General features: G+C 42.2%; 3 protein-coding genes and 1 long non-coding RNA gene across 11 annotated transcripts; 2 read left to right on the forward strand and 2 right to left on the reverse strand.

Annotated features, from left to right (window-relative positions):
* Positions 1 to 425: 425 nt before the first annotated feature.
* Positions 426 to 10,233, reverse strand: arfip1 (ADP-ribosylation factor interacting protein 1 (arfaptin 1)). Of its 8 annotated transcripts, none has more exons than XM_053490903.1 (11): positions 10,117 to 10,233; positions 9,456 to 9,518; positions 8,264 to 8,523; positions 5,482 to 5,571; positions 5,079 to 5,175; positions 4,383 to 4,487; positions 3,288 to 3,400; positions 2,896 to 3,117; positions 2,565 to 2,722; positions 2,230 to 2,404; positions 426 to 2,123 (listed from the first exon to the last, which is right to left on the reverse strand). In XM_053490903.1, exons 2-11 carry the CDS (start codon positions 9,484 to 9,486, stop codon positions 1,968 to 1,970), a joined length of 1,407 nt encoding a protein of 468 aa, XP_053346878.1. In that variant the 5' UTR covers positions 9,487 to 9,518; positions 10,117 to 10,233; the 3' UTR covers positions 426 to 1,967. The 8 variants fall into 8 exon arrangements, with proteins under 8 accessions (XP_053346878.1, XP_053346875.1, XP_053346877.1 ...); XM_053490900.1 differs by having other exon boundaries at positions 5,073 to 5,175; XM_053490902.1 differs by lacking the exon at positions 10,117 to 10,233 and adding an exon at positions 9,759 to 9,782 and having other exon boundaries at positions 5,073 to 5,175.
* A 3,790-nt stretch (positions 10,234 to 14,023) lies between these two features.
* Positions 14,024 to 17,244, forward strand: LOC128517126 (uncharacterized). The gene is made up of 3 exons (XR_008356792.1): positions 14,024 to 14,161; positions 15,847 to 15,956; positions 17,145 to 17,244. It is a non-coding gene; the product is annotated as an uncharacterized LOC128517126 (long non-coding RNA).
* Positions 17,245 to 17,274: 30 nt separating this feature from the next.
* Positions 17,275 to 21,502, forward strand: LOC128517128 (uncharacterized). The gene is made up of 8 exons (XM_053490933.1): positions 17,275 to 17,354; positions 17,473 to 18,519; positions 18,670 to 18,838; positions 19,741 to 19,785; positions 19,905 to 19,964; positions 20,055 to 20,145; positions 20,312 to 20,467; positions 21,101 to 21,502. Exons 2-5 carry the CDS (start codon positions 17,481 to 17,483, stop codon positions 19,909 to 19,911), a joined length of 1,260 nt encoding a protein of 419 aa, XP_053346908.1. The 5' UTR covers positions 17,275 to 17,354; positions 17,473 to 17,480; the 3' UTR covers positions 19,912 to 19,964; positions 20,055 to 20,145; positions 20,312 to 20,467; positions 21,101 to 21,502.
* Positions 21,503 to 25,114: 3,612 nt separating this feature from the next.
* On the reverse strand, positions 25,115 to 27,904 carry sfrp2 (secreted frizzled-related protein 2). Its single transcript, XM_053490897.1, has 3 exons — positions 27,335 to 27,904; positions 26,360 to 26,440; positions 25,115 to 26,209 (listed from the first exon to the last, which is right to left on the reverse strand). Exons 1-3 carry the CDS (start codon positions 27,813 to 27,815, stop codon positions 25,917 to 25,919), a joined length of 855 nt encoding a protein of 284 aa, XP_053346872.1. The 5' UTR covers positions 27,816 to 27,904; the 3' UTR covers positions 25,115 to 25,916.
* Positions 27,905 to 27,994: the final 90 nt, after the last annotated feature.

The following is a 27,994-nucleotide window of genomic DNA, read 5'->3' on the forward strand; positions in this document are numbered from 1 at the left end:
ATGTACAATAAAACATTAAAGCGACTTTAAACCCGATTTATTAAAGAGAAAACCACTGCCCGTCTGTTACTGTCTCAGATCATCATATTTACATTATATATACATATAATATTAAGGCAATCATTTAATAAAATCCTGGGGTGATTTTCTCTCTCTCTCTTTCTCTCACACACACACACACACACACACACACAGAGAATCAGCCCTACTGCAGCTGATTTATTTTTAGCCTATTTTTAGTGTGTGAGATACAATAAAGAATCCGCAAATGTGAGTGGAAGTGCAACAGCGCCACCTCTTGGAGAGACTCTGAATGTGTGTTGTGTGAGGTTGGAGAACGGATGGTTTGGGGGAGGTGGGGGGGTCTGGCTGTAGTGCTCACTCTGTAATGCAAAGTCAGGGTCATTAAAGAAAAAAAAATCGTATTTTTACAAATAAAAAGCTTTAATTCTTTTCATCCACAGCTTTATAGACTTTTACAACTTTTATACTGTTTATATGATCATCATCGCTTAAAATGCCCACAGCAAAATACATTTAGATTTATCCAAAAATATGTAAAATACAGAACAGTACAAATTTATTTATATAGACAGACAGACAGACACGACAGAGAGAGAGAGAGAGAGAGAGAGAGAGAGAGACACAGAGAGCTGGTACTCGGTGAGTTTTCGGGTCACTCTGCAAATGTGCATCTGTGCTGCTGATACAGGACGCTTACTGAGCGTTTATTAAAGGTCATACGGTGGAGTCTAAAGACGTAGCTTAACAACCAAACTCACAAGGAGTGTAAAGAGTGTAAGGAGTGTAAAGAGCCCTCAGTCTGAGCCGTGTGTTAGAAATATATAAGAAAAGTCCTAATTTAAAAAAGGAACTGTAATAAAATATAAATGTCTATAGTTTGCAGCTAGCATGACTAATTAATGAGTTATTAATGATCTGTGAGTTTAATATCAGATCGTGTTCATGCAGATGTCCGGACTCGACTGTGGAGGATTTGATGAATTTCTTTTTCTGGTTCTAAAATTTGCAAAAAGGAAAGCGAAAAAAAAAAGATATCATCACCATCAAGCGTGTGTGAAGCAGCGCAATAAAGAGAGAATCTCCCAAAAGCAGCGCCACCTCCTGGATCAGAGAAACAATTTCATTTTAATCAAACACAAAAGAGCTCTGAAACAGTTTATAATCTGGAATGCAGTTAGAGAGCAGGAGTGTGTGTGTGTGTGTGTGTGTGTTGGTCCACAGCATTAAAGTGTCTTTTTTGTTTTCTTCTAACTGCTTGTTTTCTGGAGAGGGAAAAGGCACATTACTGAAGTCAAAGCTTCTGAAAAAACATTCATGTGAGCTCATTAATATTAAGTATAAAGTGTTCTAAGACCCGCCTCCTCGCCAATTAATAAAAACACGACACGCATCAAACAAGATATAATTTAAAGCCTAATAATAAACCCCAAACCCCTGACTCAGTGGTCCAGAACACGGCGTCTCTGGGATTTCTCCAGCAGAAGAGACAGAGAGGAATCACTCAGGTTTATATGAAAAGCAGGAAAAACCCACAGAGTGAGGAAAAACCTCTGGACACATCTGGATTAGTTTCTATAGACCCTTTGGTTTATATATCATTTTCTTTCTGTGTGTATAAAAAGCTCTGATTTGTCGTAACTGTTTCAGGAGGTTGTCAAAGTGCATGGCTGATGATCTCCCAGATAAACTGTCTCTCTCACACACACACACACACACACACACACACACTCGACAGAACGAGAAGAGGTTTGTTCTTCTCTCCAAACTGAACACACTGAGAGAACAGCTTTAGTGTCCCCAAAAGGCAAGACAGAGAAACGGCAAGAAGACAGGGTGTGTGTGTGTGTGTGTGTGGGTGGGAGATGTTTAGTGCATGAACTTCCTGCTTCCTCTCCAGAGTAGACCGCCCGCAGGTCGTTCGGTGGGCGGGGTTAGTGTGGGACTCAGCGCTCCTCTAACCAGGAGGGCGTGTCTGCGCCGGGCAGCTTCAGTTTGATGTGGAACTGTTTAAGCGTCTGCTCCAGCTGCTGCTGGTTCCCAGCAAAATACGCAGCGATGGCGTTGTGGAAGAGGATCAGCTGGTTGTGGAGAACCTTCACCTGCAGAACAGGACAGGGAGTGGGGCGGGGTTTAGTAAACTACACCCAGCATGCTGAGCCACATGACCAACCACATGGAAGCCCATCAGAAAGCCCTGATCCTCACCTTATTCTCCTCCAGGAACTTGAGTTTAACGGCGACGTCATTGCGCATCTTCTCGTACTTCTCTCTGTGGATCTGGAACTGGGCCTGAGACTGCTCGATCTTGGGCAGGGTGCTGGCGTCACGCGGGCCCAGGTTCAGCTCCTCCAGATCTGTACGATACGCGTCATACTCGATCCTGCGCGCGCGCGCACACACACATACACACACACACACACGTCAGTGCTTACACAGAGACATGTGATGGATGTGATTGTTCCCTCACGCTGCAGGAGAGTCTCAGTGGACTTTCAGTCTCTCACCCTCGCTCACCGACACACGCACGCACGCACACGTACCTGGCTGCCTCGTATTGCTTGATGTTGATCATGGTGTCCTCGATGGTTTTGTCCACCAGAGTGTTGACGCTGGCGATGAAGAATCCGATGGCTCCTAAAAGAGTCTCGCCGTTCTTCGACAGGAGCTTCTGAGTCTCAGCGTTGTAGCCAAACTCCTCCTGAACACACACACACACACTCATTTAGTAAACAAGAAGGAAACCCTGCCATCAGGAGAGAGAGTGAGTGTGTGTGTGTGTGTGTGTGTGTGTGTGTGTGTGTGTGTGTGTGTGTGTGTGTGTGTATGTATAATTAGTATAAGTGAGTGTTATTAATTGAGATAAAGACACACATGGAGTTCAGGTGTTTTGAGACTGAGGTCAGCGAAGGCGTCTCCTAGCTGTCGCTGCGTCTGCATCATCTGCGCGAGTTGATTAGCCAGCGTCTGCGCCAGCTTCACCACCTGCTCGTATTTACGCTTGTTATCGCGCAGCACGTCGATTCGAGCCTCTAGGTCCAGATCCACGGTGCGAGAGCCGCGACCCAGCTTCTCCGACAGGATCTGTTTAGTGCACTGTGGGGAAGAGGAAACACCGCCAGAGTGTTAATCACAGAGTCGCTCTAAGAGTCGCTCTCTTACCGACCGACTGACTTAATCACTGACTCACCGACCGACTGACTCATTTACTGACTCACCGACCGACTGACTCAATCACTGACTTACCGACTCACTGGTTCACTCACTTTGTAGGTGTTGATGCTCCACTTCCTGACGAGCTCCAGTTTTTCCATGGCCGGGTTTTTCATGTCGTCGGCAAGAACCACAGCGCCGCTGGTAGACTGCACCTGCACATCGCCTGCTCAACACACACACACACTACTGATTTATAACAGCCAGTCACTATTTTAAACTCAGCGTAGTGTGTGTGTGTGTATGTGTGTGTGTGTGAGAGAGAGGGGTTTACACACATCCACCTGAACAGAGTAAATACAAGTCACAAAATCTGCACATTTCCCCAAGCAAACACACACACACACACGCACACACACACACACAGAGTAAAGGTTAAAAACAGAACAGAAAACCATTGGGGAGAGACCCAGTAACACCAGTAACACCAGTAAGAGCATCCTGTAATCCACAGGTAGTCTGTGTTCCTGAGAGCCCGAGGACTCGACTGGGGTTAAATCCTGCAGAGAAGAAGAGAAGAGAGACGCGGACTACAAATAATAACGGAGAGGAGGAGTCAGGTTTAAGATCCGCATGACTCCCTGCAGGAGGAGGCGGGGTTTATCTGTAACATAGATGAGATCTAAGACTCGCTCAGGGGCCCAATGGGGGGGAGGGGTCTGAACCTGTGACCTTAAACACTGAGCTCCACCCGTCTCATTAAACACGGCACATAAGCCACGGCGTGTTGTCGGGTTCAACGAGGTTGAAAAGTTGCTGAAAGTCTACAGAGGTTCAGGTTTGTGTTGGAGGTGAAGTTTAAGAGAGATTTTTAACGTTTGTTATCAGATTTGTTTTTAGTTAATTGAAACATTTCTCATGTTGCTATTTCTATAAACTCGGTGGTGATTTATCATTAGATCAGACGCGTCAGTGATCATAGACGAGTCTCTCAGACTCCCCGTCCTGTCGCTCTGCTGTTACTGTTAGTCCTGAACTCTATCACCAGAGTCCTCACAGCTGGAGGGAAGACAGTCTTAGCTTTAAGACTTAAACACCAGCGCAGGTCGAGACGTGATCAGAGAGCGATATGGAGTCAGAAGCCGAGGCGGGGTTACGACAGGAGAGGATTGTGGGAAGTCAGAGACAGACGGCGGGGGGTGCGGTACCTGTCTCTCTCTCCACCTGACCGTCACTGCCCGAGCGAGACACGGGACTGGGAGACACGACGGGAGAGGAAGGAGACGAGGACGATGGGGGCGAAGTCTTCTGTCCTGCAAACGTTTAGTAACAGAGTAAGAGAGGTAGAGCGACCTGCACTCTACACCTCATAAACACACACACACAATGACATCATCATCATCATCATACTGACATGCACAGCGGTACTCTTACTACAGAACCAAACTGAACTGAGGGAAAAAGCCAAAGGTTCTCCAAGAAACTCCGTTAAAGGTGTGTAAGAGCTGAATGATGACATCATTAATAAACCTTATGTATTACATCATTACAGGAGAGTGTGTGTGTGTTGAGGAGAACAAACAGGTTGCCGTGGTTTGCCTATAATTATTCTCTCTCTCTCTCACACACACAAAAAGCAAGGCTAATGAAAGAGGAGGGCAAATGAATAAAGATGTCTCTTTGTCCCCCTCTCTCTCTCTCTCACACACACACGTCATTAGAGGAACACCAGCGTCCTGGCTTTAGAAGAAAGGTGTCACAGTGCAGAGTTTATTAAAGAGAAATGCTGGTGTCTCTCTCTTTCTCACACACACACACACACACACACACACACACACAGAATAATAATAATAATAGGATGAGTGAGGTGTGTGTATTTCAGTTATAAGGAGACTCACCCGTACCTGTGTGTGGACCCCCTGCAGCCACGCCCTCAGACATCACGCCACGGTCTGCTGTGTGTGATGTGATTGGTCCAGAGGGTACACCATGTGACGCGTCCTGCAACGTAAATAATAACACAGTGTAGTTCTCTTTGTCACAGGAGGGTCCATAAAGTACCACACACACACAAGTGGGGGATGCACACACACCAAGAGAGAGAGAGAGAGAGACACATGATTGTTTGCTGGTGTGTCAGGTTTCAGTTTCCTGTTTGGTCACATGACAGTGAGTGATGAAGTAAACAAAAACTGACAGACTAAAGGATTAAAATCCCGTTACATTTCAGACAGTTGATGACATTAATGTCGAGACATTGATGTGTGTGTGTGTGTGTGTGTGTGTGTGTGTGTGTGTGTGTCTTACATGCTGAAAAACTTCTCCACCTGAGGCTCCGTTACTGCTGACTGACAGCTCGGCAACTGGACTCCTACAGGCCTCATCTGCCATGACCACCTGCACACACACACACACACACACTTAACTGGTGTCCAGTAAAGTGCTCAGGTAAATGTCTCGTAATCACACCACACACACACAGGACTCGAGGGGGGGGACGAGGATCTGACGGGGAACACATCCTGTTTGTGAGAGGTGAGATAAGGCCAGGACACAGCAGCAGCGCCCTCCAGTGGGCGGAGATTAAATGACCTCAGGAACAGGACAGGTCACGGACCCCGGGACTCTCATACACACAAACCTTCCCCTTAACAACACCTTCACAGAAACCCCACACATGCTGGGACCAGGAGTGTCATCTCAGGGCCACGCCCTCTATATGAGTCAGGCTCCGCCCCAGCTCCATACCCCGAGCGTGGGTGAGAAGACGAGGGGAGTTTGAAGAGTTTCAGATTTAAATCTTCGGAGGGGTTAAATCTGGCCCCTGGTTGTATCTGCCATCATTACCACCACAATCACCATCATCATTACCACCATCATCGCCATCACCATCACCACCATCACCACCACCACCACCACCACCATCAACCCCACCACCTTTCTGAAACACACTGCTGACTCCCAGACACACTGATGGAGTGAAAGCACGCACACGCACGCACACACACACACACACACACACACACACAGTGTGGTGTCCAGTAACACATGGTGTAAATTTTTTAAAAGTCAACTGATCCCTTTATGACCCAAGTGTGTGTGTGTGTAAAAAACCCTAAAGCCCACAGAGGGTCACATGATCAGGGGCTGATTTTAATATAAAAGATAAAAACTAGATAAAGGGAGAGTTGCTAAGAAACAGAGAGACACGTAGCTGACACACACACAGAGCCTTTGTCCGCTTTATTGGCTGTTTGTATAAGCAGTACTAGTTTGTGTGTCACTGTATAACACACACACACACACATACACGGCTTCACCTGTGAGAAACAACAGAACCGGCAGTAACAACACTTAATAAAGAAAAAACACGCTTCTGAAAAACACCACATCTCTGTTTGTCCAGTTCATTTTAACAACTCCATGTGATGTCACAATAAATCAACAGTTTAACACACACACACACACACACACACACACGCGCGCGCGCGCGCGCGCCCCACCACCGCAGCACAGAGAGAAGGCACTAAACTGATCCCAAGCTAAAGCGGCGCTGCATGAGTTCAGGATCCTTACTGTCGAGCCTGAAACACAAACACACAAGTGTAGTGTGTCTCCTGTATGATGTAAATAAGTGACGTGTTCAGAAGAGACGCTGTGTCTCTGTCCTCTCTATACACTACAGAGCACTGCAGGGTTTTCATCACACGAGCACTAGAGCTGGGATTAGACCTAGACTCTCGGTCCGAGTCAACTCTAACCTTTTTTCTTTCATTCTGTAGCAGTAATGTTTATCTTTTGATTTGTCTCAATAAGCTACATTTCTAACAGATTCTAGGGTTAAAAGTATTTAATAAACACTGAGACGTTGTGTAAAGAACAAAAGACTTTAGTTTTGCTGCTAATCATCTACTTCAGTCCACTAGGTGGCGGTATCGGACCCACAGCTCATAGACTTAACAGATGAAGCAATAATCTCACAAAAGAAGAGAACTAAAGATGGAACTGGTTTATATTTCCAGCAGAAGCTGTGACGTTGTCGAGGAAACGTGTCAATTTTAGGGTTAAATTCAAATGTATGGTTTAACATTTATAACTTTACGTACTTCATTTAAAAAGTGTGAATTAGGCCTCCGAGTGGCGCAGTGGTAAAGCGCTCGCCCTATCATCCGGAGATCGCTGGTTCGAACCCCGGGTGATGCTGTTTTTCTCTCACAGCCGGAGGCATAGAGAGAGCTGATTGGCCGAGCTCTCTCAGGGGGGAGGGATAAGAGGTACTTGTGCTCCCACATTAGTCACGGTGCTACAGCCAATCAGGGGCGTCTGTGAGCTCGCGCACACGGAAGGAGCGGCTAGCACTTTCCTCCGAGTGTGTTACTCCGCCCCTAACGGTGTGTGAGCGAGCAGTTCGAAAAGTGACGGTCGGCTCGCGTCACGTGGTTCGGAGGAAACGCGGGATAGCTTTCGTCCTCCCGACTGAGTGGTTGTAGTAGCCTTGATGTGTGTGGGAGCCTCCTAGTGACGGGGAGTAATTGGCCATGACTAGATTGGGGAGAAAATCGGGGGAAAAAGAATTGGACAGGACTAAATTTATAAAAAAAAAAAATAAAAAAAAAAAGTGTGAATTGTGAACCAAGTTATTTATCTGATTGTGATCACTAATGGAGTGAATGCAGTGACTTTGGGACGGAGCTCCTCACTTTATACACTGTCATCACTTTATACACTGTTATGAGGTGTGAAGTGAGATTAGCTGAGCTCGTCACTCAGTTAGTCTCAAAAGAATTAAACACAGTGTAAACCGAGGAGATTTACTAAACATGTCGGGTTTACCAAGACGTAACTCTGTTTATAGTCATCTGTATAGATATAGATATATAAGTTTTACAGGCTGTAGTGTGTGTGTGTGTGTGTGTGTGCTGTCCTGATGACTGTCACTGATTAGATACAGCAATGTGAAGCTCTGGTCTAATCTACAGCTTTGGTTTTTCAGGAGAAGCTCGACCTCGAGGTCTGAACTCATGGCAGCTTGGAGCGTAGCCGACTGGAGAGGAGGCGACACCACAAGGCAGGCGGACGATTAGATCACCTTGAGGTTCTCTGGAGGTTCAGGACTATCTGATGTGGGATCAGAGCTGCTGTCCTCCTGAGTGTGTGTCTGTTCTCGGTCGTTACTGCTGCGGTTCTGCGCGACCGCCTCCCGACAGCCTTCATCATCCTCACTGAGACTCTCGCGGCCGACCGCTTTAGCATTGATCTCGGTGATGCGCGCGGCCTCGGCACGGTTCATCGCCTCGGCCGTCACGCTCGACTCCTCCCGCTGTGACTCGAGACTAGACTGAGACATTCCTGCAAGCAGACGCAGACAGAGTGAACGCAGGAGGAGACACACTCGCGTCTTTACCGCTCGTCCTCGTCCTGTACGGCTTCAGAAGAGCGACAGAGTCGAGGTGTAGCCTCGGGCGAACATGGAATAAATCAATTCAGTGACACGGTTTTCTCTGCAGGAAATAAGAGAAGACATGCGCGCGCGCGCGCACACACACACCTGAGCCTGAGGCTACACTTAGCACCGAGCCACACAGCTCTTTGCCTCTGAATTATAATACACAGGACCTGCACTTCTGCACATAGGAGGAAGTTCAACACTAATGCACAGAATCAACATTGCATTTTAAAACTAAACACCAACAATAAACCTGCTCTTACACACTCACTCTCTCTCACTCACTCTCACATATTCATACAGGTATGTTCAGCATAAGAAACAGACCCGTATCAGTGTTCCCCTGCAGTGTGACAGACCACTCGCCCTCATCTCACATTACATCTGGAGCAGGTCAGGTCCTATAAACGCTTCACACACTCTACACGCCCTATAAACGCTCCACACACCCCACACGCCCTATAAACGCCCCACACGCCCTATAAACGCCCCACACGCCCTATAAACGCCCCACACGTCTTATAAACGCCCCACACGTCTTATAAACGCCCCACACGTCTTATAAACGCCCCACACGCCCTATAAACACCCCACACGCCCTATAAACACCCCACACGCCCTATAAACACCCCACACCCCACACGTCCTATAAACGCCCCACACACCCTATAAACGCCCCACACGCCCTATAAACACTCTATACACACACAGGCTGATATTATTCAATAAAACTCAGACAGCAATACATCGGTGCCAAACCCACGTCTCACACACAGTTCTGTACAGGGTGTGTGTGTGTGTGTGTGTGTGTGTACAACAAGGCGCCGTGTCTCACCTGTCTGATCAGGTACAGAGCGCTCTGACATCAGCACTCACACCAACAATACACTCCTCTGTTCTGCTCCAAAACAGGAAAAAAACACCACCGTCACAATGAGCGCAGCAGGAACCGGAACCAGAACCAGTACACTCTCACTTGTACAGCAGGAACCAGAACCAGAACCCGCTCAATGAACAAAGTCTGAGTAAAACAAACACACACACACGCGCATCCTACACTAAACCTCTCTCTCTCTCTCACACACACACACACACACACACACACGATAAACCCTAGTAAAGTGTAGTTTAGTCTCACTTCAGTTAACTGTGTAACTTCCGGTTAAAATTCTGTACTTGGTGGCGGTGAGCTAAATGCTAACAGGTCCACTTCTCTCTCTCTCTCTCACACACACACACACACACACACACACACACACGGCTCTTTACTCTCAGTGTAATGTTAAACTCTATAAAGCCGCTCATTAATAATAAACACATTTCCGTGTTAAAGCCGAACAGTAAACACGTCACTTCCTGTCAGAAACTTTCACTGCTCGGTGTTGTTCCGGTTCTCCCGGCGCCTCTAACACAGTCAGCACTACACCCCCCCTCCCCCTCAGTGTTAGCATTAATGCTAACTGTGGTCGTGTGAAAGCCCTGCACGCGCGCCTCACCTGCTCGCGGTTCTCACTCAGATCACTCTGGTGTGTCCGCGCGCGCCCGCTCACATCTACACCTCACAACGCGCGCAGCGTCCAGACACACACATACACACACTCGTGCACTTCCGCTTGGTGACGTCAGATCCGAGCACAAAGCGGAAGTACGGAACAGCGCGCGGGGTTTCCAGGTCTGAGGTAAAACACACCAAAAAAAAAACTTAGTATATAAACCTCGTTAATATGGAATATACTGAGATCCTCCCACGGCCAGTTTATTATACACACTGGACTCCACCCTCAGTGTACTGAAAGGTCACTTCACTCCACCTGGGTGCGGCGGTTATAACACACTTTAGTACACACCTGGCAACCTGTGGCTCCAGGCTCAAAAAGGCGTCACCGCACGTGACAGCCCTCTGCTGGTCAAACCCGGAACCACACGAGCTCGTGACCGTCACACTGCGGTTACCATGGTTACACAATAAACAGAAATTACAACACAAAGTGATACAGCTGGTCATCAATTTTCTCAGTAAATATATTTCTAAAGGTGCTATTGACATGAAGATTCCGCCAGATGTTGGTACCCACCCATGAAATCCACATGCTGAGAAATCAAACCATACATGTCCATAAGTTATGTGTAATAATGTGAAGTGACACAGGGGAACGCATTGTACATTCTGACTGAAATGCATTTCATACGTCACACAAAAAGACTTGGTTGGTAACCACATATGTGCTGTGTGTTTGGGATTATTGTCCTGCTGAAACGTCCACCCTCATGTTTCTGTATCATTCTGGTAGATTTTTTATCACAAGTGTCATTCTTCGTACATTTTTCCACTCAACCTTCCTTCAATTATATAAATTTGCCATTCGCTGGAGTACCGTATGCATGGTGAGTGTACATACAGGCCATGGCCGTTAAGCATTAATTATTATTATTTTTTTTGTTGTTGTTGTTTTTTTAACAATTATACCTGCTAATTCCAGGTGTTCTGAAGCTCTCCATAAGTAGTCCTTGGCTCTGGGATAACTTCTCACTCCTACAGTAGTGTTCAAAATAATAGCAGTCCAACATCAGTGAACAGATCAATAACTGTTTTGGGGAAAAATTATATTTCTTCATAGTAAATATTGTGGCGTGGGCGGGGCGGCGGCTGACGACCAGCATGCTTTGCGGGAATGTCGGTGTGTTCACCATGATGGGGAAAGGTGTTTGGGTTAGTGACTTCGGCCCTGTTGTGTGTGTGTTGGGTGTGACGTGTGAAATGTGCTCTAGTTCAGGCTGACGCTGAATTAGAGGTAGGCTCCTGAGTGAAGGTGCTGCTCATGCCATACCGGCTGTATGCTAAATAAAGTACTCCCAGCCATTGCATTGGGCAGCAATTAAGCTCGCTCGTCTCTCCAGCATTTCTTCAGGCGTAAAAACGCCACAATATTTTACTTGTAGGTGTAATGGAGTAATAGAAAACCAACAGACCCAACAGTCATGACTGGATGCACCTGATTCTGTGTAATTGAATCATTAATTGAAAAGGGGTGTGTTTAAAATAATAGCAGTGTGGAGTTCAATTAGAGAGGTAAATTATTCTGTGAAAAACAGGCGACAAACAAGTTCCCCTTATTTAAGGATAAATGCAGAAAAGGTTGTCCTGTGCATTCCCCTCTCAAAATCAGAGTAAAACGGGTCGTCTAGACATTGTTCAGAACAACAGCGTACTTTTATTCAAAAGTTGATTAGAGATGGAAAAAAACATACAAAGAAGTACAGAAAATGATAGGCTGCTCTGCTAAAATGATATCAAATGCTTTACAGTGGAGAACAAAACCAAAAAGCTATCAGCAAAAAGCCCCTGCAAAGTCCCATTGTTGAAGAAAAGACGTGCTGAAGAGGTTACAGTTCGCCAAAGAACACACTGACTGGCCTAAAGAGAAATGGGGCAATATTTTGTGGACTGATGGAAGCAAGATTGTCCTTTTTGGGTCTAGAGGCCGCAGACAGTTTGTCAGGCCCCCAAACTGAATTCAAGCCACAGTACACTGTGAAGACGGTAAGGCATGGAGACACAAGCATCGTGATATGGGGAAGCTTCTCGTACTATAGTGATGGGCCTATTTATCACATTTCAGGGATCATGGATCAATTTGAGTCCATCAGAATACTTAAAGAGGTCACGTTGCCTTACGCCGAAGAGGAAATGCCCTTGAAATGGGTGTTTCAACAAGACAACAACCCCAAACACAAAGTTAGCGAGCAGCATCTTGGTTCCAGACCAACAGGATTGACGTTATGGAGTGGCCAGCCCAATCCCCAGACCCTACTCTAATAAAAAAAACTTGTGGGCTGACAATAAATATGCTGTTTATGAGGCAAAACCAAGAAATGCAGAGGAATTGTGGCGTGTAGTACAGATGTCACAGATATGAAGCAGTTCTCAGAAATCAGGTTATACAACTAAATATTAGTTCAAAGATGCACAAGAAAGATTAAACTTCAAGCATTTTTGTTTAAACTGTAAATTCATCACTTTATAAAGATGAGTGATGACACTGCTATTTTTTTGAACAGACTAATATTTGTTTTTCTTCACTTACATTAAACTAATAATCCATTTAGCACATTTTTCTTCATGTTGTGATTTAGTTATTATATGGATATGGAGCTTTACTCACTTTTTTCAACACGCTATTATTTTGAACACAACTATATGTCCAACAGATGATGCCATCTCTCACCTCCTTCACACATCATTCACTCACCTGGACATGCTCTTTGTCAATAAGCTCAGCATTTATCATTATAATTCCTTCCACACTCAAGCTGAAAATTTGGGACTCAACTACTAACTTCACCACCATCATCAAGTTTGCTGACTACACTGTTTTGGTGGGCCTGATCTCTGACAACAACGAGATGGCCTACCTGGAAAGGATTAGAAATCTGAAGAACTGGTGCCAGAGGAGCAACCTCTTCCTTAACATCAGCAGGATCAAGGAGCTGGTAGTGGATTCAGAACAAAGCAGGGGAGAAACTACCAGACCACACAGTGAAGAGAGTGGTGTTCACATCACACAGGACCTGTCATGGTCCTGTCACAACAACACAGTGGTGAAAAAGGCCTGGCAGCATCTCTACCACCTCAGACGTTTAAGAGACTTCAGACTGCCCTCCAGGGTATTTAGAAACTTTTACTCCTGCACCATACACTGTAACAAAAGTCAGTAAAATATACAGCAAAACACCGTCAAATTCCAACGGTAATGGAGCGTAAAACCAAAAACTTAATTTTACTGTATTAAATAGATTGAATAACCGTTAATTGTGAGACTGGATAAAACTTTGTTTTTTACTGTAATAAAATGTTGAAATTATAAATATTTTCTGTGAAAACAAATAAATATGCATACATTTTACAATTAAATATTGTAATGTTGAAAATGTTTGAAAAACTTAGATTTTACGGTATTATTTGAGTAAAACTACATCTTTTGGGGTTGTGCACATTGGAATTCACAGTATAAAGCTGTAGATTTTTAAGCAAACAAAAACATTTATTTTTACAGAAGCAAGATGTTAAAAAATAGGGTCCACCATAATAATACAACCAAGTAAAATATATATATATATCAGCAGTGAAAGACAATAAAATTGATTATATATATATATATATATATATATATATATATATATATTTTTTTTTTTTTTTTTCAGATACTGATATACAGATTAAAAGTTAGGCCTGCAGTATATCATTGTTAACCTTCTGATAAAAAAAATTAAAATGTTTAAAATAAAGTTCATGGTTGTGAATAAAATTTATTTCAATAATCTTTTTTAATTATTATTTTAAAACATCTTTATGTTGTTGTGTTTCACAACCGCTCTTTTTTTCTGTGCCAACCGCTCTTTTTTTCATGCAGGAGACTCAATTTGGCTTCGCTAACGGACACAGTTTTGAACTCGTATATTAGCGCCATTTATAGTTGCTTGGACCACAGCATCTTCGGAATTTGTAGACATCCTGGCAGCTTACAATTAGTTCGAGGTGAGGTGAGTACATGCAACTTTAAGTTATCTCTCTTATAAAAATCCACCAGCCCAGCGTTTATCGATAATTTTAGCAGTTGTTTTTTTTTTTTTTTATGAGTGAGGTGGTGAATTTAGTTAGCATTTGTGAGTTGAGTTAGAATTACTGTCGCGAGGGAAGCATTGCTCTGGATTAGTTTCTGTGTTTGGCGTGCTTAATTCGCTAGGGAGGAATTACCAATGTACCTGGAGTTATGTTAACCTGTAATTTCTGTGGTAAGGTAGTTCAGTCATCAAGGGGCTACGTGCTTCATTGTAAACTTCATCGGAATGAGCCACGTTGTTTCTTTCGGTGTATTGAAGCAGGCTGCAAGCAGACATACACCAGGTATGGCGCGTTTAAGGCTCATTTTTACCGAAGACACTCTGCCACCAGCCATGTCACTGGTGTGGCGGTGGTTTCTTCGTTTACATGTGCAATGGCGATGTGTGAACGTCAGTGTCAGAACTCTAAAGAGTTAATAGCTCATCTGAAGAGCCATATTGTGGAAGGACACGTGGTCACTTGTCCAGTTAGAGGATGCACAATTACCTTTAGAGTTAAATCATCTTTTACTGCTCACATGTCACGTAAACACAGAGAGTTTTCAGACAGCAGCATTGGTGATTTATATAGAGAATCTGCATGTCAATCATCATCTGTTCCAACCACATCAGATGACTTTGTACCCTTGATTTCCGAGCCTGCTGCACAGTCTGTTACAGATGAAGATAACATGGAAATGCCCCCTGAATTCTGTGATCTTTTTCTGAGAAACGTTTCACTATTCTACTTAAAATTGCAGGGTCAGTTTCTACTGCCTGCTTCAACCATACAGAACATTGTAGAGGAAATGCAGAACATACATGAGTTGGGACAGACATACAGTTTGGGTAAACTTGCATCACTGTTAAAAGATGACACATCATTATCAGAGGAGGACATCAACAAAGTCTGCAAGTCTGTCAAAAGCTATGATCTTTTTTCTGCATGTCATACTGGGCCATTGAGGACAGTGCACTCCAGAGCTCAGACCTTTAAAAAAGCCTTCAACTATGTGGAACCAAAGAAAATATTTTTAGGGAGAGATGAAAACAGAAAAGATAGTTTTGCCTATTATGTGCCTTTAAGAGAGACTTTGAGATGTCTGCTAGAGTCTGATCTGTGGCAGAAATCAGAAGAGCCCTCTACTGAGCCTCCTGCTGATGTTCTGTGTGACATAAGTGATAGTAAGCTGTTTAAATCAAATGATTTTTTTGGTCAAAACCCATCATGCCTCAAGCTAGTACTCTACCAAGATGCCTTTGAAGTCGTTAACCCTTTAGGCTCTGCAAGGACAAAACACAAGGTATTAGCTGTATATGCATCAGTGGCAAACTTGCCACTTCATGTACGCTCAGACACAGATCACATGTCTCTGGTCTTACTGTGCAGGGAGAAAGATTTTAAAGAGTTTGGTCATGCTAATGTGTTTTCTGAATTACTAGCAGATTTGAAAGAATTGGAGGGCAGTGGGATTGTTGCATCAGATGAAACTAGAGTCAAAGGAACTTTGTTTTGCATTGCTGGTGATAATCTGGGTTCTCACTGTATTGGTGGCTTCACTGAAAACTTTAGTTCTTCAAAGTACTTCTGCAGGTACTGCCTGATAACGAAATCTGAATTTCAGGGTGCTGACCCAAATCTGTGTGGACCAGAACGTACCAAAGAGAACTACAACTCTGCTGTTGATCGCCTCCAGATTGACAATACACCAGACGTCGAAGGAGTGAAGTTCAGGTCAGTGTTCAATTCACTGAAATACTTCAACGTTTGTATGCCAGGCTTGCCACCATGTCTAGGTCATGATATCTTTGAGGGAGTTTTGGCTTATGATGTGGCACTGTATCTGAAATACTTCATAAAAAAAAAAGCATGGTTCACTTACTCCACTCTGAACCGACGCATCAAACAGTTTAGTTACCATGCCTCTGATGCTTCTACAAAGCCATCTGAGGTCAGTCCTCAAGCAGCTAAACTCTCAGGACAGGCAATACAGAACTGGAACTTCCTCCGATTGCTGCCTCTCATAGTTGGTGACATAGTGACAGACCCCACAGATGATGTGTGGAACTTAACTCTGCAGCTGAAAGATATTGTAGACATGGTGTGTGCTCAGAAAATTTCAGTGGCTCAGGTAGCATATCTTGATATTCTTATTCAAGAATATTTAGAGTCAAGAAAAGCTCTGTTCCCAGAATGCAACCTGAGACCAAAACACCATTTTCTACGCCATTACCCAGCACTGATTCTGAAATTTGGCCCACTGATAAGATTATGGACAATGCGCTTTGAAAGTAAGCACAGTTATTTCAAGAGGTGTGCCAGAAATCTGAAAAATTTCAAAAACCTCTGCCATACACTCTCTGAAAGACATCAGATGTTTCAAGCCTATCTTGCAGCAGGGTCATTGTGTCAATCTGTCTTGAAAGTCAAAGATGGTTCTCCATTTTACTCAGTGCTGTACAGTAAAGCCATTCAAGAAGCAGTTCAAATGTTTGACTTCACTGAAACCAATACAAAGGTCACAGTAGAAATGATGTACAAGGGAACACAGTACAAGAAAGGACACTTCCTTGTCACAGGGGGCTCTGACTCTGTTGAGTTTGGTGAAGTAGTTCTCATTTTGATTAAGAATGACAGTGTTTATTTTCTGGTGTCGGTGCACGTGACAGAATACCATTCTCAGTATCATCTGCACTCAGTGAGAAAGGAAAAAGAAAAGATGCAGTGTGTGAACATCATTGACTTAATTGATTTCTATCCATTAACATCTTACATGAAGTATGGGTACCAAATGGTTCCATTGAAACACAGTGTGCTGTCACAATAATGGGGCTGTTAGTTTGGTACTTATGAAACACTAATATTTTAAGACCAAAGGTACCACTTGGTGTAAATTGACCTTTATTCACATTCTTTTATTAGACATCTCGGAAATGGGGGACAGCATAAGGAGTTCCATTACTAAGGTGCTGCCGGACCTGTCTGCCTCAATCCTTGAAATTGTACTGGAGGCACTACAATCATTAGGAGTGGAGACATCTAAGGACTTGCAGTTCATTAGTGAGGCTGATCTGAACTCTGTCCTGAGACCAGTTCAGGCAAGAAAACTGCTGGCTGCCTGGAAACAAACCAGTAAGTATTATGATTTCATTGCACAATAGCCATGAAGGGCTTTCTGTTTTTTTTTATTATGCTTTGGCCAAGGTCCAAAAAGTACAATTAATCTATCGTTTGTGATATTGTTTTACAGCACCAAATATGGAAATTTCAAGCCAGGCCAGCATGTCGTCTCCATCTTCTTGCTCCTCATTTTCTGCCTCCCCCTCACCCAGTCCAATATATTCTCTAGACTGGGTAGATAACTTTAGAATTCCAAGTGAAGATTTTCCAGAAGACTTGATTCAGTGTCTTCAGAGAGAGAAAAGACCAAAGCCTCGATTGCGGAGGGAGATGATCCGCATCATTGTGAAGGAGATGATGAAAGCCTGTGCCTCTCCAAGTAGAAGAGCCTCGACTGAAATTGCAAAAAAACTGGTTGCAATGTATCCCAAGTCACTGCAGGATGTCATAGAGGGGGATGTGGTAGGACAGGGGTACCACTCTTTGGTAAAACAGATTCAGGCACGAGTTGAAAATGTGAAGAGGTCTACTTCACCAGTGTTAAAAAAGCGCAAACAGGGAGGATCAGATGACACCGACGAAGTCACACCTGAAAAGCGAGCATCTGTTCAAGACACATATGGCTGCATAAAGTGGGACATGAAGTTTTTGCCAGTCAGTGAGACACTGGAAACCCAGCAGGAGAAGAAGGAACGTATGAAGATTTTCAGTGAACAGACAAGTTTCAGTCATGAAGAAGTAAAAACTCTAATGAAATGTACCTACTACTCTCAGCGCAAAGCAATAAACAGCGGAGCAAACATGCAAACCCTTAAAGAAGAGTGGCCTTTTTTGTTTCAGGCGATTGGAATGACAGTCCATTTTGAAGAACTTACTGGGGTACCGCTGAAAGAGACTTTCCTCACCAGTCTGGAAAAGAAGGGAAAACGGCTTCTGGACTTTCTAAAAACCACTTGTGCAGACAAGAGCAAGCGTGTCTTGGAGGCTGTCATAAAGCTTCGAATGCAGAGGGGACAGCTGACGGGCTGCTCAGAAGATGTGAAAGATATGATGCTCCTCCTTCTCTCCTATTTCGATGAAAAAGAGGAGACCCTCTTCCACTATGTTGATGAAACATGTCTGGCAAAAGAAGTCCAAGTGGAAAGCCTGCCTGTGACACCATGTATCATTGTTTGTGGTGAGTTGAAAATCAGTACAAGTGCACCGAACCAAAGCTTATGCAAGGATACGCTATATTAAATGTCTGCACTTTTACTATTTTAAGACACATTTGAATGGTAAAGGGAGTTTTACAGGTAATTCTTTTACCCTTGTATTTCATTCCAAGGATCCTCCTGCTTTGCATCGAGACTGTTCATGCTCAGCATTGACCACAAAGTTGTAAATGACCAAATAACTGACTTCATCTCTGCAATCTGTCTGATGCTTGGTAGCTACTACTGCCTGAACATCCACTATCCCCTGGAACTTGGCTCCACACTTGAATTCCTTCAGAGGTAATTCTTTTACTTTTCCCTGGCCTTTCCCTTTCTTTTTTTTCCATTGTATAGTGTTTTATTATGGATTATTGTGTTTATCAAGGTGTTTCTTCAACATTAACCCAGAGAAGGGAACAAAAGTTGAAAAAACTAAGAAGAAGACACTGCATGTGAACCCAAGAGTACTCACCCTCATCGCTGATCTCTCTGATCACGAGTGGCGAGAGACCGTTTAAAGACATTTTGAACAGATCGGTACAGTCAGCTTAACTGTACCTTGACTGGGAACTACTTTGTTGTTTATGTTTTCAGTTATCCCAGCTGATATTGAGTGCTGTACTCTTACCTGATTTCTGTTATCGCAGGCATGCTTTTCAGAGGTTCTGACCATATATCTTTAAACAATCCCTCTAACTAGGGATTGTTACTGAGAACTGTACTTTTGATGTTTTAGAGATGTTCTATATTCTATACAAGAGTTTAAACTATTTGAATTTTGTATTGCCTTAATTAGCAAACAAGTTATGTGTTGCACTGAACTGTTAACATTGAAATTTAAACAGCACTGTCTGTTACAAACATTACTTGATTTTAACTGTTATCATAGCATTTTGTAGCTGTACATTTCTGCAAAAGTCATGTCACAAGCTTATGTGCTTGTTCAAATTCATGTTTTCCTGAAAATGGTTAATATACATTTGTTAGATGACTTTAAGTGTAGAGCTTAAGCAGTTTTGGCTTTCTTTTTTCATAATGCCAGGAGAAGCTTTAGATGCTTGTTTTGTCTTTATTTGTTTAAAGCAATATATTTGACTAGTAGCAAGAGTGTGGAGGTCAAAATATGTTCAAGACAATAAAATTTGTCAGTGAAGGACATCTGAAATTTTGTTGCAGTGGTTTTCTGATGCATGTGTTTTAAGGTTTAAGGGTGGTGGCACAGCTAAGACCCAAGAGTCTCTTTCAAGGTTAGTAAAGTAAACAGATTCAAGAAGATATTTTACACATTTCTTTGTTGTCTGTCTCCAAATCTTATTTTGTCTTTATTATGATTTAAAAAGGTTTGTTTTGTTCCTGCCCTTTTCAGACACTGAATTTAAGCAGAAACCATAAGGACACTCAAAGGACCTGTGACTCTAAGGAAATGGTGAGATTTCAGGTCATAATCTTTTTTTTTTCCATTAAATTCATTTTCCTTTTTTCCTTTACAATATTGCTGTTTTGTTTTTGTAAACAGCATCAAATGAGAGTGACAGATGAAACAGTTTGAAGACAACGGCAGGAAAAGCATGCTGAAGATTGAAACAAACCTTGGCTGGAAATATTTGGTATGTGTTTTACCGTAAATCAAATTGTTGAAAAACATTCAGCTACACTGCAACACAGGGAAACTTGATTTGCACTTATTTTGTTACTTTCATTTCTTGTCTCATTATTTTTGTCATTTATTATTGTTTATGGTGTATGCCCTTTTTCTTTTCTTTCTGAATGCAGAAGGTATCTAGCCAGTCCACAATGAAAGCTTCATTGCCCCCCATGAGTATTCTGGCAGAAATTATGGCGCCTGTATTCTTTGGTTTCCCTAAACATCACACCCTGCCTGTTTATACGAGGCTCTTCAAATGAATGCACCCAAAAATTCAATAAGAGGTAAGCAGTGGTATTATTCAAGTTTTGCTAAAGAAAAATGGACAGGAGACACTAATCTTAATCAGCCGAGCTCAGGTTTATGTCCAGGTGAGCAGTTTCATACGCTATAAAATGTAGATTGAATGATAGGTCTCATCACCATGCATTCAGCCATTAACTTTAAGTTCTATGATAAATCAATAGGAAACTTAAATACGTTTTCCAACAAATTATGATTGTGATTAGGGCTGCATTGTCTATTTATCACTTTTACATAAGTAGATTTAAAGGATAACTATTGCCAAAACACAACCTGGGCTGTTTTTTTTTTTACTGTATCGATTATGATGCGCTCAAATTTATGCCCCTAGTATTCCCATTCACCGGCTATTGACCACAAAACAAAATCACGGTCAAAAACGGCTCGTTTGTCGTAATTATGCTTTTAGATATATGTTTGTCTCGTTTACAGTAAAAAAAAAAAAAAAAAAAAAACAGCCCAGGTTGCATTTTGACAATAAGCTATCCTTTAAGAACTGTATATTTTACACTTAAGAAATCATTTATCATTAGATCTGTTTTTGCCAGCACGTTTTGTTCATTTCTGTGCATTTTGCTCAAGCACTGATCAACTTTGTCTATTTTTTGCTGCAGAGGGCATCCTGCCAGTCCAAAGTAAACTCCTAATGGACATTGAAGTACTCCTGCAGAGCTTGTATCTTCGACACCATGCGCATTAGAAACTCCACTGAGTCGTTTCCTTCACCAAGGCAGGACCCAGTGACTCATTACTGTTGATAGGTCGGGGGCAGGTAATTTTTTTTTCATGTTTATTCATTCCTCCAGGAATAGAGAAAATGATATGTTTAGTCTGCTTTCAAATGGTATGTCAAATTTTCTCATTGTTTATCAGTAATATTCATTACCTTGGTTATATATGAGCATCTTTAGATTTTTCTATATTTAGCAGTTGCAAATGTAAAATGTACGGTAAACTATTTATGTTCCTCATATTGTACTGTATTTTTAGCGGTAAAATACCGGCAGCTGTGGTTGCCAGGAATTTACCGTAAAATGTATCTGGTCAAAATAAAATGCTGTAATTTGTTATACAATTTCACTGTGTTTTTTACTGTCAAAAGTTTTAATAGGGTTTAACATATTTCTGTTATTTTTACAGTTATTTACAATAATAGGGTCTATCCTATTACTGTTAAATTAACAACAAATTACTGTAAATATTATTATATTATAACTTTTTTTTTTACTGCAAATATCCGTAAAAAGCTATGGAAAGTTGCATTTTTTACATTAAATTGCTGTATAATTGACAAATATATTTGTTTTTTTCTACCATGATTTTGGTAAAATAATACGTTGTCTACCTTAAAATTTAGGGTTACAAAACCAGTATATCGTATTGTCTTTTACAGATTCCAAATTTTTTTCACGGTATATTCCTGGCAACCACAGCTGCCGGTATTTTACCGTAAATTTGACAGTTTTTTTTTTACAGTGTAGATAGCATCCTACCGAGAAACATTGCAACATGGTTTGGGAACAGCACCATGCAGGACAGACGAGCTCTACAGTACAACCAGCTGAGCGCATCATCCCACCTCCCTGACCTTCACTCAATCTACAGCAAGCAGTGCTGGACCAAGGCCAGGAAGATCGTAAAGGACCTCATCCATGAGGACGAGCTTCTTACCGCGGGCGATACGGTCTCTCAACCACAACGCCACAAAGGACTGAACTGACTGGACTTGTTATGGTTCCTTTACACATGTGTTGGAGCACACCAAAATACCAACCACACTAAACATTTAAACATTTGAACATTGCACAGGACTGAAGTACACAAAACATATATGTTGCACATTTCTGGTTATGTTTATATATAAATGAGGACTACTATTGCACTTCAAAGATGGACAATACCACTGATGCACTGAATCTCATTTCACACTCCATGACCACACTGTACTGCTGCTGCCTGCACATTGCACATTTCACATACTTCATACGGTTTATTTATACAGTTCATACTTCTTACATTTTTACTAATTTCTACTTTCTACTTCATTGTATTTGATTGCACTACATATTGAAGATTTTATATTGTATATTCTTTTCTATTGACATTTTGCCTCTCTTATTTTCTCTTATTTTAGGTCACAAACAGTTGTGTAAGCATTTCACTGCAGATCATACTGTGTATGATTTTGTATGTGATGAATTAAAATTTGAATTTGAACTTTGGTCGCAGCTGTTGATGATCTTTTCACTTCCGCATTATGGCCCCAACAGTACTCACTGGAACATTCAAAAGTTTTGAAATCCTTCTGTGACCAATGCCATCAGTATGTTTTGCAACAATAAGGTTGCGAAGGTCTTCAGAGAGCAACTTGCTTTTACCCATCATGAGTTACAGTATTTCTTGTGTGACACTGTAGTAATTAGACACCTTTTTATAGTCCCCCATTTGGGACTGAACCAGTTGATGTTCATTTGCACTAACAGGGGACAGAATTATTTCCTAATTACTGATTGATTTTAGCTGGTGTCCAAGTGTCTTTTTGCACCTCCCTTTCTTTATGTATTTAATACTTTTTCCCCTTTGTCATTTTTACATTAGTACACCTAACGTTCTTTTTTAATTTTATGGACATCTATGGTTTGATTTATTTGCATAGTTGGTTTTCATGGGTTGTTACCAACATCTAGTCAAACTTTCATGTCAATAGCACCTTTAAAAATTTATTAACTGAGAAAAATGGTGACATGTTTAATACATATTTTTACCCGCTGTATATTTAATACAACATCTGGTGTGTTTAATTTGCCCCTGTGATTAATTATAACTTAAGAAGGTACTCCTGTCCATCATGCCTACATTTAAATAATAATAAAAAGCTTGATACAGAGTGATACAGGAAGACATTGAGTCTGAGCAAGGTTATTCTGTTCAGCTGAAAAACCTTTAGTGCCCAATCAGTATCAGCTTAAGGTAAGGATAAAAAAAAAATACTATCTTAACTATAACCATAAACCTAAAACCATTACCATAAAAAAACTGTAAATGAAAACCAAATAATGATGATAAAAAAACCCGCAAACATAAAATGTACTACTTGCAACCAAAGCTGATCAATCACACACTCTACTCTGTATTTATTAGTGTGTGTACATCTGCTCTTCTGACCCGCAGCTGAATTTAATCCCTGGTCCTTTAAAAAAATAAATAAGCTTCCTGTTTCCTCCCACAGTCTAAAAACATGCAGATTGCAGCATTTTCAGATTGCCCGTAGCGTAATCCAGGGGGTACCCTGCCTTGTGCCCTAAGCCTCCTGGGATAGGCTCCGCCCCCCATGACCCTGAATACAGGATAAAGGGGTATAGACGATGAGTGAATGAGTGAATAATAATAATAATAATAATTTTGAAGCAATGAGATTCCCAATTTATATAAAAAAATTATAAAATGATGACAGATGAAAGAGAAAAGATGTGCAGGTATGTCATCACTTTAAGAGTATATTATTATGTAGAGTAATGTCATTATTAAGTCAATACAAAAAAATGGATTTCCAAAATATTAGCATTCTATTAAAATATTTTAATCTTAGAGAAAAATATCTGTAGGGCAGAAAAGAAAGCAACATAATACTGTATGTAAAAGAGCACTTTAAAGACAAAAAATAAAGAAAGATTCTGTGTTTTGCTGCATGAGAAAAGCAGCAGCTGTGAAAGTCCTCAGAAGGAGTGTGTCTGGTTCACACACACACACACACACACACACACACACGATGTACCTGAGATTATATTTTAAGCAAATGATTGTCACACTTGATTATAGACTTTGTTTCACTGATTACTGTTTACTGCTTTTTATAGTATTTTTTAAGAAGTTCTCACTCTACAGCAGTTACTTGCGCGTGCCTAAGTTTTGCAGAGTACCATATGTGATAAAATAGGCTAATGTATCACATCTGTTTGTTATGGCAGAAGTCATGGTGCACACAGGAGTGTAGAGCTCCCCTGGAGGTCACCGTGTAATTCAAACCCTGGCGTAGCTGTGTCCTGGGTTAGGGTGGAGATATGAATCTAGGGTAGTTAAGAAGATGTGTTAGTGGAGGGTAATACGTGTGTGTGTGTGTGTGTGTGTGTGTGTGTGTGTGTTTATGTACCAGTGTGATGATGTGCAGGTGGAGATGGAATGCTGCAGTCTGATCACATGGCTGAACTACAGAGCAGCTCTCTGTCTCCCGCACCGAAGCTCCTGTCAGAACTCATTTGTTGAGGGAATCAGGACAAGGCAGAGTCAGGGCAAGCTGAGAGACAATGAAGACAAAAACTAATAAATGTGATATGATATTTAAATTAATGTTCAGATACAGCATGAGCCCAAAGACATGCGCTGTAGGCTGACTGATGGGGTGTGTGTGTGTGTGTGTCCTGAGATGGATTGGCACCCTGTCCATGGTGTACCCCATCTTATGCCCTAGGATCCATGAGATCTAGGCCCGTGACCCTACACAACATGCGTGTGTGTTTAAAACTTAAGCAAAAAACTGAAAGGAGAAAGTGCACACTTGTAATGAATTAATAAATGCACGGTTCAGCAAAACGTTTATGTATCGTATGTATTTATTTATCATTTTTATTTGTTGTAGTTTTTGTCACAGATATATAAAACAAACAAAAATGAAACTTAATACAAAGTTATAATAATAATAAAAGCAATGACTTTTGGCTTCTCGCTTAAACTACAAGAACAAGCATCTTCTTGAAATATTTATGCAATAAAAAGAGACACAATGGTTAAAACAAAACCTTGATGCAGTAAAATGTGCAAACAATTGAGTTAAAAAAAAAAGCAAAAAAAAATAAATTCCAGAGCGGAGCCCATGATTGTGAGATTTCACAGAGCTGAAGAATGGAATAACGAGGAACAGACCTTCATGCCAATATTCTAACGAACAGACGGGAAATAAACAGTAGATGATCTCAGATTGTGGTTTAAGAGATTTAGTACAGGCTCTACACACATACATGAGAACAGTGAAACACATTCCAACATAAGAAATCTGGATTAAAAAAAAAAACTCTTCTTGTGGTTTAACCTGATAATGAGAATATAGCCAGCTATCTCTCATGATACTGATATAAAGTGTTGCAGAAGAGCACAAACACTCAGAACTAAAGTACAGAAACTTATAAATCCACTGCTGCTAGAGAGATGTCAAGATTCAGATGTCAAGATTAAGTGCTAAAGCTAAATACAAAGAAGAAATACATCACATCGACACTTTACTGAAATCTGTACATGGCTTTCAAATACAAGTTCTTCATGGGTTCCAGTTTGGTGCTTAATGACTGCAGGTCTGTTGGAGGTGACAGCAACAGTGTGGAGGTGATTTAGAGATGTGGAACAGAGGTGGATTTGTGGTTGCCAGTTTCTCGCAGCTCAGCACTGCAGTTTGCGGTTTTTGCGGAAAAGCTGCTTCGTCTCACGCTGCACTTTCTGCCAGCGCTTCAGCGATGTGATCACCAGGTTCCCATCTTGATACTGACCCATGACCAGGTATGTACCGTTGATGTCACTCATCTCATCACACGTGCACTCCAGACCATCTCTGAGCCACAGAGCTTCCTTCTGCAGGTCTGTCTGTGCACTCAGCTTGTATACCGTTTTGGTCTCTGGAACTATCTTGGCGTCTCCATTTATGTAGGAGATCTCCTTTACCTTAAACCTCAGGACTAGAGGATGGAGGAGAGATGGAAAGCCATTATAATCAAAGCAGAGACATTTTATAGAGTCAGAGATGGTTTCTAACTAAAACACAATAAAATACAGAATAGCAGGAAAAGATCCCATATATAGAAAAATGCAATACACTTGTGACTTACTGAAATCTTTATTGCAATGACTGTGAACAATTTTATTCTCATTTTCCATTTTCACTTTGCAGGCCTCACACACTTTTGGTACTGAAAACAGATAAGACTGTCAGAGTTATAAGATATTCCAGAGCATAAAGCTAAAACAATCCTAGCATACGTGTAAAAGTAGTTATTTTAGTTTTTAGTTACAGCTGTATTGAAAATAAGATCCACATTAGTGAGGTTTAAAGTTTTAGGGAAAAGAAGCATAAAGCTCAGAGCATTTTAGTCATTATGAGCTTTGTTGTTTTTTTAAATAAACATACATAGGGCTTAGAAAAGTGCTGTACAGAGTTACACAAAATAAGCAATATAATTAACAGAATTTTTGTTCATTTTAACCAACTTAAAACTTTAAATGGGTCACATAGGCAAAGAATAGCAGAGACCAAAATAAATAATAATATTAATAATAATAATAATAATAATATGCTCATTTTGAGAGTTCTACATTTTTGCGACATCACTTCCATGTCCTGGTAGAAGTGAAATTACCCTTCATGAAAATAGTCATGATTTTAGTTCTGTCTGACATGTCCTAAAAAAACCCAAACTCACAGTTTGAAGTCGGGAGTCTCAGCGTTAACACACACTGACACGACTTCCCGGGACGTGTCTGTGCCTCTTGGGTTTTAAGTGTTATTAAACAAAAGTGTGAGAATATTTTACACAAATATTTAATATTATAACACTAATCACCGTACATTCACCGAAATCCCTGGGTGTGAAAATAAACCCCTAACCCTCACATACCCCCCCTCCCCCAGAACCTAACCTGTATCTTAGACCCTAACCCCTCACCCTATTACCCCTTAGCAACCCCCCCTCCCTCACCCTATTACCCCTTAGCAACCCCCTCCCTCACCCTATTACCCCTTAGCACCCCCCTTCCTCACCCTATTACCCCTTAGCACTCCCCCCTCCCCCCTCCCCCCTCCTTACCTTGCTGAGTGACCTGCCCCACGGTGTTGTTGGTTAGGGGTATACACAGGTCGTTGTCTGGCGGGAAGCGCGCGCAGTCGAGTATGTCGGGCCACGGGAACCCGAAGGCGGCCATGACGGGTGCGCATGCGCCCCTGACTCCCTCGCAGAGCGCGCGGCACGGCTGGATCGGCTCGGCCACGTCCTCCAGACACACGGGCGCGAAGAGCGAGCACAGGAACATGCGCGTGTCCGCGTGGCAGTGCTTGTGCACGAGCGGCACCCAGGGAGCAGACTGCTGAGCCGCCTCATCCATCGTCTCGTGCCCGAGCAGGTTGGGCAGGCGCATGCGCTTGTACTCCATCCCGCCGCACAGCGCGAGTCTCGCGGGGATCTCTCTGCAGCTGCGCCGCGGCGGAGACAGCGCGCTCCCGTACACAGCGTACAGCGCGAGGGCACAGTGCGTAGCGCACGCGAGCAGCGCGGGTAGGACACAGCGCATGGTGAAGAGGGTGCACGCGCGGCAGAACACTCCGACTGGGGACGATAACTTATGGACAGAGTGAAACACAAGCACACATATATACTCCGTGTGTGTGTGTGTGTGTGTGTATGTATGAAGTGGGGTGGAGTGTGGGACCCAGGCACTGATCATTGGTCCTGGTCTGTTTTAATCATTTG

This window comes from Clarias gariepinus, unplaced genomic scaffold (genome assembly GCF_024256425.1).
Source record: "Clarias gariepinus isolate MV-2021 ecotype Netherlands unplaced genomic scaffold, CGAR_prim_01v2 scaffold_35, whole genome shotgun sequence".
NCBI lineage: Eukaryota > Metazoa > Chordata > Actinopteri > Siluriformes > Clariidae > Clarias > Clarias gariepinus.